The following is a 13,124-nucleotide window of genomic DNA, read 5'->3' on the forward strand; positions in this document are numbered from 1 at the left end:
TCCTGGGCCCGGTGGCGCTGGACTCACCCGAGGAGGACGAAGGCTGCGAGGAGGAAGGAGGTCGGGGCGATGAGACGGAGGTGGAGGCGGAGCAGGAGAGGGCGGAGGAGCCGGCGGAGCAGAACGGAGCCATGCGAGGGTCGTCCTCGCGGAGCTCCAGCGGGGTGACGGGCAGCTTGGGGGACATGGACTGCGTGTCCCCAGAGTCCAGTCAGTCCAGTCACCAGAGCAACGAGACCGGCGCCGCCACCTCAGGAATACAGGTGGGCACCAATCACACGCTTTGGATTTATTATTCAGAGATTTCGAGTGAAAGAGTATTCTGGCATGTTGGGAAATATCAAATCCATTCCGAGCCTCCCGGCGTGTCTGTGTGTGTCTTCCAGACGGACAGCGGCTGTGCGGCGCCGGTGCCGTCGCTCCACTGTCAGAGGATCGCTCGAGCCAAGTGGGAGTTTTTATTTGGGACTCCTGCTGAGGAGGCCGCTAGCAGGCGGGAGAAAAGTGAGGGGACCTCCTCCTCAATCTCAGCTTGTTAGGATGTCTGGGATTTTATAGATTATATATATATATATATATATATATTTCAGTGGGAGATAGAGAATCAAGTCAGACGTCGGACTGATTAATACAGTTACTGAGCCTCATCCTCATGTTCATACTCATGACCCCTGTTTTTAAAGATGAACGCCTTAGTCGGGAATTGAAACTCCAAAATAAAAGACAAAAGAAATTTAAATGAAATGAAAAGGAGGAGATAATCATTTTAAATGGATTATCTATTTCTCTATTATTTGCATCATGGTTGCAATATTTAGAACCTTTGGGATACACATAAATGTTTATGTTGTATGACATAACACCATCTCTTCCTCCACCCATTTCCTTTCTGGCAAAGCACAATACCAAAAGATGATCTTTAAAAAAGGACATATATATGATCTTTTGATACTCAACTTTTCGGGGGCATTTTGGTCAGATCCAAAATAGTATTGAGGTTTCAATTTTTTCATTTCTGGTTGTGGACCAATTAGAGCAAGCGAATGATCTTCAACAGGGATCTGATACCTCCGCTCACATGTGTGTGTTTCTCTCTTCAGATGCCCCGGAGACCTCCACCGCTCCCCCCAGCGGGGCCTCCAGCGAGTCTCCCACCCCGACTCCCCCGTCCTCCCTCCCTCTGCCGCTCTCTGCCGACCACGAGGTGCAGCACGTGGAGGTCGAGCTGGTGACCCCTCCTCCGGCCGCCGTCGGCACTTCGCCCCAAACCGGCATCATTCGCCGCACGCTGAAGTACTCGGAGACCGACCTGGACGCCGTGCCGCTGCGCTGCTACCGGGAGACGGACATCGACGAGGTGCTGCTGGCCGAGCAGGAGGACGCCGACTCCGCCTTTGGGAGCAACCGCAGCGTGCAGGGCGGCAGCCCGCTGGGGGGTCCGGAGAGGGGGGTGGGGACGGAGGAGGAGGGAGAGGAGGAGGTGGAGGCAGAGGAGGAGGAAGAGGAGGAGGAAGAAGAAGAAGAAATGGTGAGCTGGGCCAGTGTGAGGATGCAAGGAGACAACAGGAAGCAGGAGCATGCGGCTCAGGAGGAGCCGCAGGTGTTTGGACACCTGCTGAAGAGGTGAAACGTGAAAACACACCACGAGAGTTCACAGCGTGAAGCGGCATCTTCCACCTCACCTAGATCTGTATCTTCCTCGAGTCGCTTGAAAAGAGGTTCGGTGGCTTCTACAACAGATCAGCACATCCTGAAGTACAGTTCAGAGTCCTTTAGTCCAAATCAGAGGTTCCCTACCAGGGGGGTCGACTCTGGTTGTATAGAAGTATATGCTTCATCTGTTAAAGCTGCATTCTCTCTCCTGACCACCAGGGGGCGACTCCTCTGGTTGTATAGAAGTCTATGCTTCATGTGTTAAAGCTGCATTCTCTCTCCTGACCACCAGGGGGCGACTCCTCTGGTTGTATAGAAGTCTATGTATCATCTGTTAAAGCTGCATTCTCTCTCCTGACCACCAGGGGGCAACTCCTCTGGTTGAATAGAAGTCTATGCTTCATGTGTTAAAGCTGCATTCTCTCTCCTGACCACCAGGGGGCGACTCCTCTGGTTGTATAGAAGTCTATGCTTCATGTGTTAAAGCTGCATTCTCTCTCCTGACCACCAGGGGGCGACTCCTCTGGTTGTATAGAAGTCTATGCTTCATGTGTTAAAGCTGCATTCTCTCTCCTGACCACCAGGGGGTGACTCCTCTGGTTGTTTAGAAGTCTATGCTTCATGTGTTAAAGCTGCATTCTCTCTCCTGACCACCAGGGGGCGACTCCTCTGGTTGTTTAGAAGTCTATGCTTCATGTGTTAAAGCTGCATTCTCTCTCTTGACCACCAGGGGGCGACTCCTCTGGTTGTATAGAAGTCTATATAGTGACTCTACTTCTCTTGATGTATTCCCTCAGTAAACATTGTAAACATGAGTTTATGTCTCAGTCTCTAGTCTCAAGTCTTCTTCTATACAGCATGATGTCATCATTTCGTACTCTATGGTCTGTAGAGTCAGACCATAGAGCAGATAATGTTTCCCAAGAAATAAATTATATATTTTGAAATAGTTGCATGTCCAGACTTATAATAGTATAATAGTGTGAAGTATAATAATGTTTTTGTGTGAGTTAGTTGTGATCCCTGGTGGACCCCGTTGGGATCCAGTGCTCTCGATGCTTCTTCGCACCTTTACACTTTTCTTTATGAACACGTCCGTGTCGTTTCAGTGTTTCTAAAACCCTCCATCTCTGTCCAGACCAATGGAGACGTTTTTTGACAACCACCACCCGGCCCTGAAGTCCCCCATCCTGGTCTCCGGTCCCCGCTGCGCCGCGGAGGACACCTTCAGCCGCCACTTCGAGAGCATCATGGAGTCTCACCGGGCCAAAGGCACGTCGTACAACAGCCTGGACAGCGAGGAGCTGCTGACCTCCAGCACCCAGACCGTGCTGACCTTTGACCTGCCCACGCTCACCCCTGCCATCCACGGACCGGTCTGCCAGAGCGCCAGGCAGATCGTGCAGCTCAGCTTCGCCCCGCTGGCCCACGACGAGAGGCCCAGCATCTCCGATTCCATCTTCACCATGACGGACGCCTCGGACGCCACGCGAGCCCCGTCCAGCGAGAGGCTGAGCAGCGGATCGGAGAACACGCCGCCCAGAGGACGAGGGTGTTCGCAGCTGGGGAGCAGCTGGTACAGCAGCCCGTCCTTCTCATTGCCCAGGTGAGCAGAAACACACGATAAACACGACATGGACATATTGTCTCCGGCTGCATTCTCTCTCCTGACCACCAGGGGGCGACTCCTCTGGTTGTATAGAGTCTATGCTTCGTTTGTTAAATCTACATTCTCTCTCCTGACCACCAGGGGGCGACTCCTCTGGTTGTATAGAAGTCTATGCTTCATGTGTTACAGTCAAACTCTTCTTCAGTGAAGTTTCTGGGTCATGTTTGTTGCGTAACGTTCTGATTTATATTTATTTCCACTCTACACTGAAATAGGGCAAGAGCTGCATCTCTATTAGAAAGGAGGATACAGTCTTCCTCGTACACACACACACACACACACGTTCATTCAGTATTTACGTCAGTACCTCGTTAATGGACTGTTGTCGGCCTCCTTGTGCAGAGCAGTGCTGCAGTGCTATTCTGTGAAGGTCACTAGAAGGCTGCCTGTGTGTGTGTGTCTGTGTGTGTGTGTGTGTGTGTGACAGAGGCAGATGGCTGGTGCAGCAGTGAGGAACTCACCTTGACTGTCAGAGTCCCAAAGACTTTAGTTTTAACCCTCCACAGACTCCCTTTGTCTCCATGTTGCACCTTCACAGCCTTATTCATTCATCTGGTGTGGAACCGTCCTCTGGTTACTGTGGGGTCCATGTGCTTCACGTGTGATGTGGGCTCCATGTGCTTCACGTGTGATGTGGGGTCCATGTGCTTCATGTGTGATGTGGGGTCCATGTGCTTCATGTGTGATGTGTGTCCATGTGCTTTATGTGTGATGTGGGGTCCATGTGCTTCACATGTGATGTGGGGTCCATGTGCTTCACATGTGATGTGGGGTCCATGTGCTTCATGTGTGATGTGGGGTCCATGTGCTTTATGTGTGATGTGGGGTCCATGTGCTTCATGTGTGATGTGGGGTCCATGTGCTTCATGTGTGATGTGGGGTCCATGTGCTTTATGTGTGATGTGGGCTCCATGTGCTTCACATGTGATGTGGGGTCCATGTGCTTCACGTGTGATGTGGGGTCCATGTGCTTCATGTGTGATGTGGGGTCCATGTGCTTCATGTGTGATGTGGGCTCCATGTGCTTCACGTGTGATGTGGGGTCCATGTGCTTTATGTGTGATGTGGGCTCCATGTGCTTCACGTGTGATGTGGGCTCCATGTGCTTCACGTGTGATGTGGGGTCCATGTGCTTCATGTGTGATGTGGGGTCCATGTGCTTCACATGTGATGTGGGGTCCATGTGCTTCATGTGTGATGTGGGGTCCATGTGCTTCACGTGTGATGTGGGGTCCATGTGCTTCACGTGTGATGTGGGCTCCATGTGCTTCACGTGTGATGTGGGGTCCATGTGCTTCATGTGTGATGTGGAGTCCATGTGCTTTATGTGTGATGTGGGGTCCATGTGCTTCATGTGTGATGTGGGGTCCATGTGCTTCACGTGTGATGTGGGCTCCATGTGCTTCATGTGTGATGTGGGGTCCATGTGCTTCACGTGTGATGTGGGGTCCATGTGCTTCACGTGTGATGTGGGGTCCATGTGCTTCATGTGTGATGTGGGGTCCATGTGCTTCATGTGTGATGTGGGCTCCATGTGCTTCACGTGTGATGTGGGGTCCATGTGCTTCATGTGTGATGTGGGCTCCATGTGCTTCACGTGTGATGTGGGGTCCATGTGCTTCATGTGTGATGTGGGGTCCATGTGCTTCATGTGTGATGTGGGGTCCATGTGCTTCACGTGTGATGTGGGGTCCATGTGCTTCATGTGTGATGTGGGGTCCATGTGCTTCACGTGTGATGTGGGCTCCATGTGCTTCATGTGTGATGTGGGCTCCATGTGCTGTACGTGTGATGTGGTGTGCATGTGCTTCACGTGTGATGTGGTGTCCATGTGCTTCATGTGTGATGTGGGCTCCATGTGCTTCACGTGTGATGTGGGGTCCATGTGCTTCATGTGTGATGTGGGCTCCATGTGCTTCACGTGTGATGTGGGGTCCATGTGCTTTATGTGTGATGTGGGGTCCATGTGCTTCATGTGTGATGTGGGGTCCATGTGCTTCACATGTGATGTGGGGTCCATGTGCTTCATGTGTGATGTGGGGTCCATGTGCTTCACGTGTGATGTGGGGTCCATGTGCTTCATGTGTGATGTGGGCTCCATGTGCTGTACGTGTGATGTGGTGTGCATGTGCTTCACGTGTGATGTGGGGTCCATGTGCTTCATGTGTGATGTGGGGTCCATGTGCTTCATGTGTGATGTGGGGTCCATGTGCTTTATGTGTGATGTGGGGTCCATGTGCTTTATGTGTGATGTGGGGTCCATGTGCTTCATGTGTGATGTGGGGTCCATGTGCTTTATGTGTGATGTGGGGTCCATGTGCTTCATGTGTGATGTGGGGTCCATGTGCTTCACGTGTGATGTGGGGTCCATGTGCTTCATGTGTGATGTGGGCTCCATGTGCTTTACGTGTGATGTGGTGTGCATGTGCTTCACGTGTGATGTGGGGTCCATGTGCTTCATGTGTGATGTGGGGTCCATGTGATTTATGTGTGATGTGGGGTCCATGTGCTTCACATGTGATGTGGGGTCCATGTGCTTCATGTGTGATGTGGGCTCCATGTGCTTCACGTGTGATGTGGGGTCCATGTGCTTCATGTGTGATGTGGGCTCCATGTGCTTTACGTGTGATGTGGTGTGCATGTGCTTCACGTGTGATGTGGGGTCCATGTGCTTCACGTGTGATGTGGGGTCCATGTGCTTCATGTGTGATGTGGGCTCCATGTGCTTTACGTGTGATGTCCATGTGTGATGTGGGGTCCATGTGCTTCATGTGTGATGTGGGGTCCATGTGCTTCATGTGTGATGTGGGCTCCATGTGCTTCATGTGTGATGTGGGGTCCATGTGCTTCACGTGTGATGTGGGGTCCATGTGTGATGTGGGTCCATGTGCTTCATGTGTGATGTGGGCTCCATGTGCTTCATGTGTGATGTGGAGTCCATGTGCTTCATGTGTGATGTGGGCTCCATGTGCTTCATGTGTGATGTGGGGTCCATGTGCTTCATGTGTGATGTGGGGTCCATGTGCTTTATGTGTGATGTGGGGTCCATGTGCTTTATGTGTGATGTGGGGTCCATGTGCTTCATGTGTGATGTGGGCTCCATGTGCTTCACGTGTGATGTGGGGTCCATGTGCTTCATGTGTGATGTGGGGTCCATGTGCTTCATGTGTGATGTGGGGTCCATGTGCTTCATGTGTGATGTGGTCCATGTGCATCATGTGTGATGTGGAGTCCATGTGCTTCACGTGTGATGTGTGGTCCATGTGCTTCATGTGTGATGTGGGTCCATGTGCTCATGTGATGTGGGGTCCATGTGCTTCACGTGTGATGTGGGGTCCATGTGCTTCATGTGTGATGTGGGCTCCATGTGCTTCACGTGTGATGTGGGGTCCATGTGCTTCATGTGTGATGTGGGCTCCATGTGCTTCACGTGTGATGTGGGGTCCATGTGCTTCACGTGTGATGTGGGGTCCATGTGCTTCATGTGTGATGTGGGGTCCATGTGCTTCACGTGTGATGTGGGGTCCATGTGCTTCATGTGTGATGTGGGGTCCATGTGCTTCACGTGTGATGTGGGGTCCATGTGCTTCATGTGTGATGTGGGGTCCATGTGCTTCATGTGTGATGTGGAGTCCATGTGCTTCACGTGTGATGTGGGCTCCATGTGCTTCATGTGTGATGTGGGGTCCATGTGCTTTATGTGTGATGTGGGGTCCATGTGCTTCATGTGTGATGTGGGGTCCATGTGCTTCATGTGTGATGTGGGGTCCATGTGCTTCATGTGTGATGTGGGGTCCATGTGCTTCACGTGTGATGTGGGGTCCATGTGCTTTATGTGTGATGTGGGGTCCATGTGCTTCATGTGTGATGTGGGGTCCATGTGCTTCATGTGTGATGTGGGGTCCATGTGCTTCATGTGTGATGTGGGGTCCATGTGCTTTATGTGTGATGTGGGGTCCATGTGCTTCATGTGTGATGTGGGGTCCATGTGCTTCACGTGTGATGTGGGGTCCATGTGCTTCATGTGTGATGTGGTGTGCATGTGCTTCACGTGTGATGTGGGGTCCATGTGCTTCACGTGTGATGTGGGGTCCATGTGCTTCATGTGTGATGTGGGCTCCATGTGCTTTACGTGTGATGGGCTCCATGTGCTTCATGTGTGATGTGGGGTCCATGTGCTTCATGTGTGATGTGGGCTCCATGTGCTTCATGTGTGATGTGGGGTCCATGTGCTTCACGTGTGATGTGGGGTCCATGTGCTTCATGTGTGATGTGGGCTCCATGTGCTTTACGTGTGATGTGGGCTCCATGTGCTTCATGTGTGATGTGGGGTCCATGTGCTTCATGTGTGATGTGGGCTCCATGTGCTTCATGTGTGATGTGGGCTCCATGTGCTTCATGTGTGATGTGGGGTCCATGTGCTTTATGTGTGATGTGGGGTCCATGTGCTTTATGTGTGATGTGGGCTCCATGTGCTTCATGTGTGATGTGGGGTCCATGTGCTTCATGTGTGATGTGGGGTCCATGTGCTTTATGTGTGATGTGGGGTCCATGTGCTTCACATGTGATGTGGGGTCCATGTGCTTCATGTGTGATGTGGGGTCCATGTGCTTTATGTGTGATGTGGGGTCCATGTGCTTTATGTGTGATGTGGTGTCCATGTGCTTCATGTGTGATGTGGGGTCCATGTGCTTCATGTGTGATGTGGGGTCCATGTGCTTCATGTGTGATGTGGGGTCCATGTGCTTCATGTGTGATGTGGGGTCCATGTGCTTTATGTGTGATGTGGGGTCCATGTGCTTTATGTGTGATGTGGGGTCCATGTGCTTCATGTGTGATGTGGGCTCCATGTGCTTCACGTGTGATGTGGGGTCCATGTGCTTTATGTGTGATGTGGGCTCCATGTGCTTCACGTGTGATGTGGGCTCCATGTGCTTCACGTGTGATGTGGGGTCCATGTGCTTCATGTGTGATGTGGGGTCCATGTGCTTCACATGTGATGTGGGGTCCATGTGCTTCATGTGTGATGTGGGGTCCATGTGCTTCACGTGTGATGTGGGCTCCATGTGCTTCACGTGTGATGTGGGGTCCATGTGCTTCATGTGTGATGTGGGGTCCATGTGCTTTATGTGTGATGTGGGGTCCATGTGCTTCATGTGTGATGTGGGGTCCATGTGCTTCACGTGTGATGTGGGCTCCATGTGCTTCATGTGTGATGTGGGGTCCATGTGCTTCATGTGTGATGTGGGGTCCATGTGCTTCACGTGTGATGTGGGGTCCATGTGCTTCACGTGTGATGTGGGGTCCATGTGCTTCATGTGTGATGTGGGCTCCATGTGCTTCATGTGTGATGTGGGCTCCATGTGCTTCACGTGTGATGTGGGGTCCATGTGCGTCATGTGTGATGTGGGCTCCATGTGCTTCACGTGTGATGTGGGGTCCATGTGCTTCATGTGTGATGTGGGGTCCATGTGCTTCATGTGTGATGTGGGCTCCATGTGCTTCACGTGTGATGTGGGGTCCATGTGCTTTATGTGTGATGTGGGGTCCATGTGCTTCATGTGTGATGTGGGGTCCATGTGCTTCATGTGTGATGTGGGGTCCATGTGCTTCACGTGTGATGTGGGGTCCATGTGCTTCATGTGTGATGTGGGCTCCATGTGCTTTACGTGTGATGTGGTGTGCATGTGCTTCACGTGTGATGTGGGGTCCATGTGCTTCATGTGTGATGTGGGCTCCATGTGCTTCACGTGTGATGTGGGGTCCATGTGCTTTATGTGTGATGTGGGGTCCATGTGCTTCATGTGTGATGTGGGGTCCATGTGCTTTATGTGTGATGTGGGGTCCATGTGCTTCATGTGTGATGTGGGGTCCATGTGCTTCACGTGTGATGTGGGGTCCATGTGCTTCATGTGTGATGTGGGCTCCATGTGCTTTACGTGTGATGTGGTGTGCATGTGCTTCACGTGTGATGTGGGGTCCATGTGCTTCATGTGTGATGTGGGCTCCATGTGCTTCACGTGTGATGTGGGGTCCATGTGCTTCATGTGTGATGTGGGCTCCATGTGCTTTACGTGTGATGTGGGTCCATGTGCTTCATGTGATGGGGTCCATGTGCTTCATGTGATGTGGGTCCATGTGCTTTACGTGTGATGTGGGCTCCATGTGCTTCATGTGTGATGTGGGGTCCATGTGCTTCATGTGTGATGTGGGCTCCATGTGCTTCATGTGTGATGTGGGGTCCATGTGCTTTATGTGTGATGTGGGGTCCATGTGCTTTATGTGTGATGTGGGGTCCATGTGCTTTATGTGTGATGTGGTGTCCATGTGCTTCATGTGTGATGTGGGGTCCATGTGCTTCATGTGTGATGTGGGTCCATGTGCTTCATGTGTGATGTGGGGTCCATGTGCTTCACATGTGATGGGGTCCATGTGCTTCATGTGTGATGTGGGGTCCATGTGCTTTATGTGTGATGTGGGTCCATGTGCTTTATGTGTGATGTGGGTCCATGTGCTTCATGTGTGATGTGGGTCCATGTGCTTCATGTGTGATGTGGGGTCCATGTGCTTCATGTGTGATGTGGGGTCCATGTGCTTTATGTGTGATGTGGGGTCCATGTGCTTTATGTGTGATGTGGTGTCCATGTGCTTCATGTGTGATGTGGGTCCATGTGCTTCACGTGTGATGTGGGGTCCATGTGCTTCATGTGTGATGTGGGGTCCATGTGCTTCACGTGTGATGTGGGTCCATGTGCTTCATGTGTGATGTGGGGTCCATGTGCTTCATGTGTGATGTGGGGTCCATGTGCTTCATGTGTGATGTGGGGTCCATGTGCTTCATGTGTGATGTGGGGTCCATGTGCTTCACGTGTGATGTGGGTCCATGTGCTTCACGTGTGATGTGGGGTCCATGTGCTTCATGTGTGATGTGGGTCCATGTGCTTCATGTGTGATGTGGGGTCCATGTGCTTCATGTGTGATGTGGGTCCATGTGCTTCACGTGTGATGGGGTCCATGTGCTTCATGTGTGATGTGGGGTCCATGTGCTTTATGTGTGATGTGGGGTCCATGTGCTTCATGTGTGATGTGGGGTCCATGTGCTTCACGTGTGATGTGGGTCCATGTGCTTCATGTGTGATGTGGGGTCCATGTGCTTCATGTGTGATGTGGGCTCCATGTGCTTCACGTGTGATGTGGGGTCCATGTGCTTCATGTGTGATGTGGGCTCCATGTGCTTTACGTGTGATGTGGGCTCCATGTGCTTCATGTGTGATGTGGGTCCATGTGCTTCACGTGTGATGTGGGTCCATGTGCTTTATGTGTGATGTGGGGTCCATGTGCTTCATGTGTGATGTGGGGTCCATGTGCTTCACGTGTGATGTGGGTCCTTGTGCTTCACGTGTGATGTGGGGTCCATGTGCTTCACGTGTGATGTGGGGTCCATGTGCTTCATGTGTGATGTGGGGTCCATGTGCTTCATGTGTGATGTGGGCTCCATGTGCTTCACGTGTGATGTGGGGTCCATGTGCTTCATGTGTGATGTGGGTCCATGTGCTTCATGTGTGATGTGGGTCCATGTGCTTCATGTGTGATGTGGGCTCCATGTGCTTCATGTGTGATGTGGGTCCATGTGCTTCATGTGATGTGGGTCCATGTGCTTCATGTGTGATGTGGGGTCCATGTGCTTCACGTGTGATGTGGGTCCATGTGCTTTGTGTGATGTGGGCTCCATGTGCTTCATGTGTGATGTGGGGTCCATGTGCTTCATGTGTGATGTGGGTCCATGTGCTTCATGTGTGCGTGTGATGTGGGGTCCATGTGCTTTATGTGTGATGTGGGGTCCATGTGCTTTATGTGTGATGTGGGGTCCATGTGCTTTATGTGTGATGTGGGCTCCATGTGCTTCATGTGTGATGTGGGGTCCATGTGCTTCACATGTGATGTGGGGTCCATGTGCTTCATGTGTGATGTGGGGTCCATGTGCTTCACGTGTGATGTGGGGTCCATGTGCTTCATGTGTGATGTGGGGTCCATGTGCTTCACGTGTGATGTGGGGTCCATGTGCTTTATGTGTGATGTGGGGTCCATGTGCTTTATGTGTGATGTGGGGTCCATGTGCTTCACGTGTGATGTGGGCTCCATGTGCTTTATGTGTGATGTGAGGTCCATGTGCTTTATGTGTGATGTGGGGTCCATGTGCTTTATGTGTGATGTGGGGTCCATGTGCTTCACGTGTGATGTGGGCTCCATGTGCTTTAGCAGTCTTCCTGTGACAGCACTGCAGAGGTAGAGCGACCGCACCGCGTGACCTTGTTGCTTTGACCACTAGGGGGCAGAAGAGGACAGACATTAGTCCGCCAGGTGCTTTCTTCCCTTCTTCCTGGGTCACTTTTGAGTTATTTCTAGTGTCTTTAAACTGATTCTTCTCTTTATCTCTCTGCTTGCTGTAACAGTTTATTTGAGTGTCACAGTGGGCCAGTGGAGGTAAATGTTTGCTCAGCACGGTCTTATCGCTCTCCTAGGACCGGCCGCTCCGCTGTGGAATCCACCAGTCTGTACTTTGATAAAAGTTGCAATTTCACTCCCTTCCTCCTCCTCCTCCTCCTCCTCCTCCTCCTCCCCCTCTCATCACCCTTCTTCAGACAGTCCTCAAATGAGACAATGGCTCATTGTGCCGCCCAGTGGACCGAGAGGTGTGTGTGTGTGTGTTTGTGTGTGTGTGTGTGTGTGTTAGTTGGTGTGAGATAGAGAGGAATGAATGGAGGGTATAGACTCATGGAAAACCAAGTTTCATGCCCATGTTTTGAATCCAAGGTCAGCAGAGGACGTTGAGTTTACACAGTGTGTGTGTGTGTGTGGGGGGGGGGGGGGTGAAGAGAGGGAATAGAAACAACAGCGAACAGACTCAGAAGGAAAAGAAAGAAAGAGAAGGATCGGCATTGCCGACCAAACAGCCCTTTTGCTTTGTTATTGGAGGGGGGGGGGGGTTAGGGTGGGGGGGGGGGTGAGGATCAAATGACAGCAACCAGAGGGAAACCCAGCAAGTCTCAAAACAAGCCGAGCGGAGGGATGTCAAAGTCCTCCGGGGAGACGACAGGTGTTCCTCCTCGACAGCGGCGGCGATGCGTTCAGGTGGCGAGGCCGAGCGGGGAGGGGGGGGTGTTCAGGGGACGCCGGTGAGGGCACCGCCCGCCTGCTGTCACGGTTCAGCTGCAGGCGGCGAGGAGGCGGAGAGGTATTTATCGATCAGGTAGGTCCCTATAGGAACCTGTCTCACCTCTCTCACCTGTCTCACCTGCCTCACCTGGACCCTTTGACCCTCTGACCTCTGACCTCTGACACTGTGACCCTCTGACCCTCTCAGCAGAGACAAGGCCCGGCTGGCGACGGACTCTGAGCTGGACCAGGAGCTCAGCGAGCGGCTCGGTCTGGGCAGCAGCGACACGCTGACCAACGGCAGCCACCGGGCCGACGTGGCGGCGGCGCGCCGTCTGGCCAAGCGGCTCTTCAACCTGGACGGCTTCCGGAAGTCCGACGTGGCGCGCCACCTCAGCAAGAAGTGAGCGACCCGGCGCCGTCATCAGGAGTCGTTTGTGCCTTTTAAATGTCCGACAGTTCTGAGAGGTGAGCTTGTGTCGCCTCCAAACACACGGCGGCGTCCTCACCGGTCCCTCTGCTCCGCAGCAACGACTTCAGCCGCATGGTAGCAGAGGAGTATCTGAGTTTCTTCACCTTCACCGGCCTCTCCATCGACCAGGCGCTGCGGTGAGAACAAACATTTTATTAACACGCAAGCACCAAA

The 13,124-nt window shown here is 52.4% G+C and overlaps 1 protein-coding gene across 1 annotated transcript in view; it reads left to right on the forward strand.

Annotated features, from left to right (window-relative positions):
- The first annotated feature begins 1,525 nt into the window (after positions 1–1,525).
- The window catches only part of LOC130204062 (PH and SEC7 domain-containing protein 1-like), a 54,688-nt gene continuing 43,089 nt past the window's right edge, over positions 1,526–13,124 (forward strand). Inside the window, exons 1-4 of the mRNA XM_056430562.1 lie at positions 1,526–1,623; positions 2,792–3,259; positions 12,687–12,881; positions 13,007–13,087. Of these exons, the coding sequence (XP_056286537.1) occupies positions 1,526–1,623; positions 2,792–3,259; positions 12,687–12,881; positions 13,007–13,087 (842 nt within the window). The remainder of the gene's footprint in view (positions 1,624–2,791; positions 3,260–12,686; positions 12,882–13,006; positions 13,088–13,124) is intronic.

Source organism: Pseudoliparis swirei, chromosome 13 (genome assembly GCF_029220125.1).
Source record: "Pseudoliparis swirei isolate HS2019 ecotype Mariana Trench chromosome 13, NWPU_hadal_v1, whole genome shotgun sequence".
Classification (NCBI taxonomy): Eukaryota; Metazoa; Chordata; class Actinopteri; order Perciformes; family Liparidae; genus Pseudoliparis; species Pseudoliparis swirei.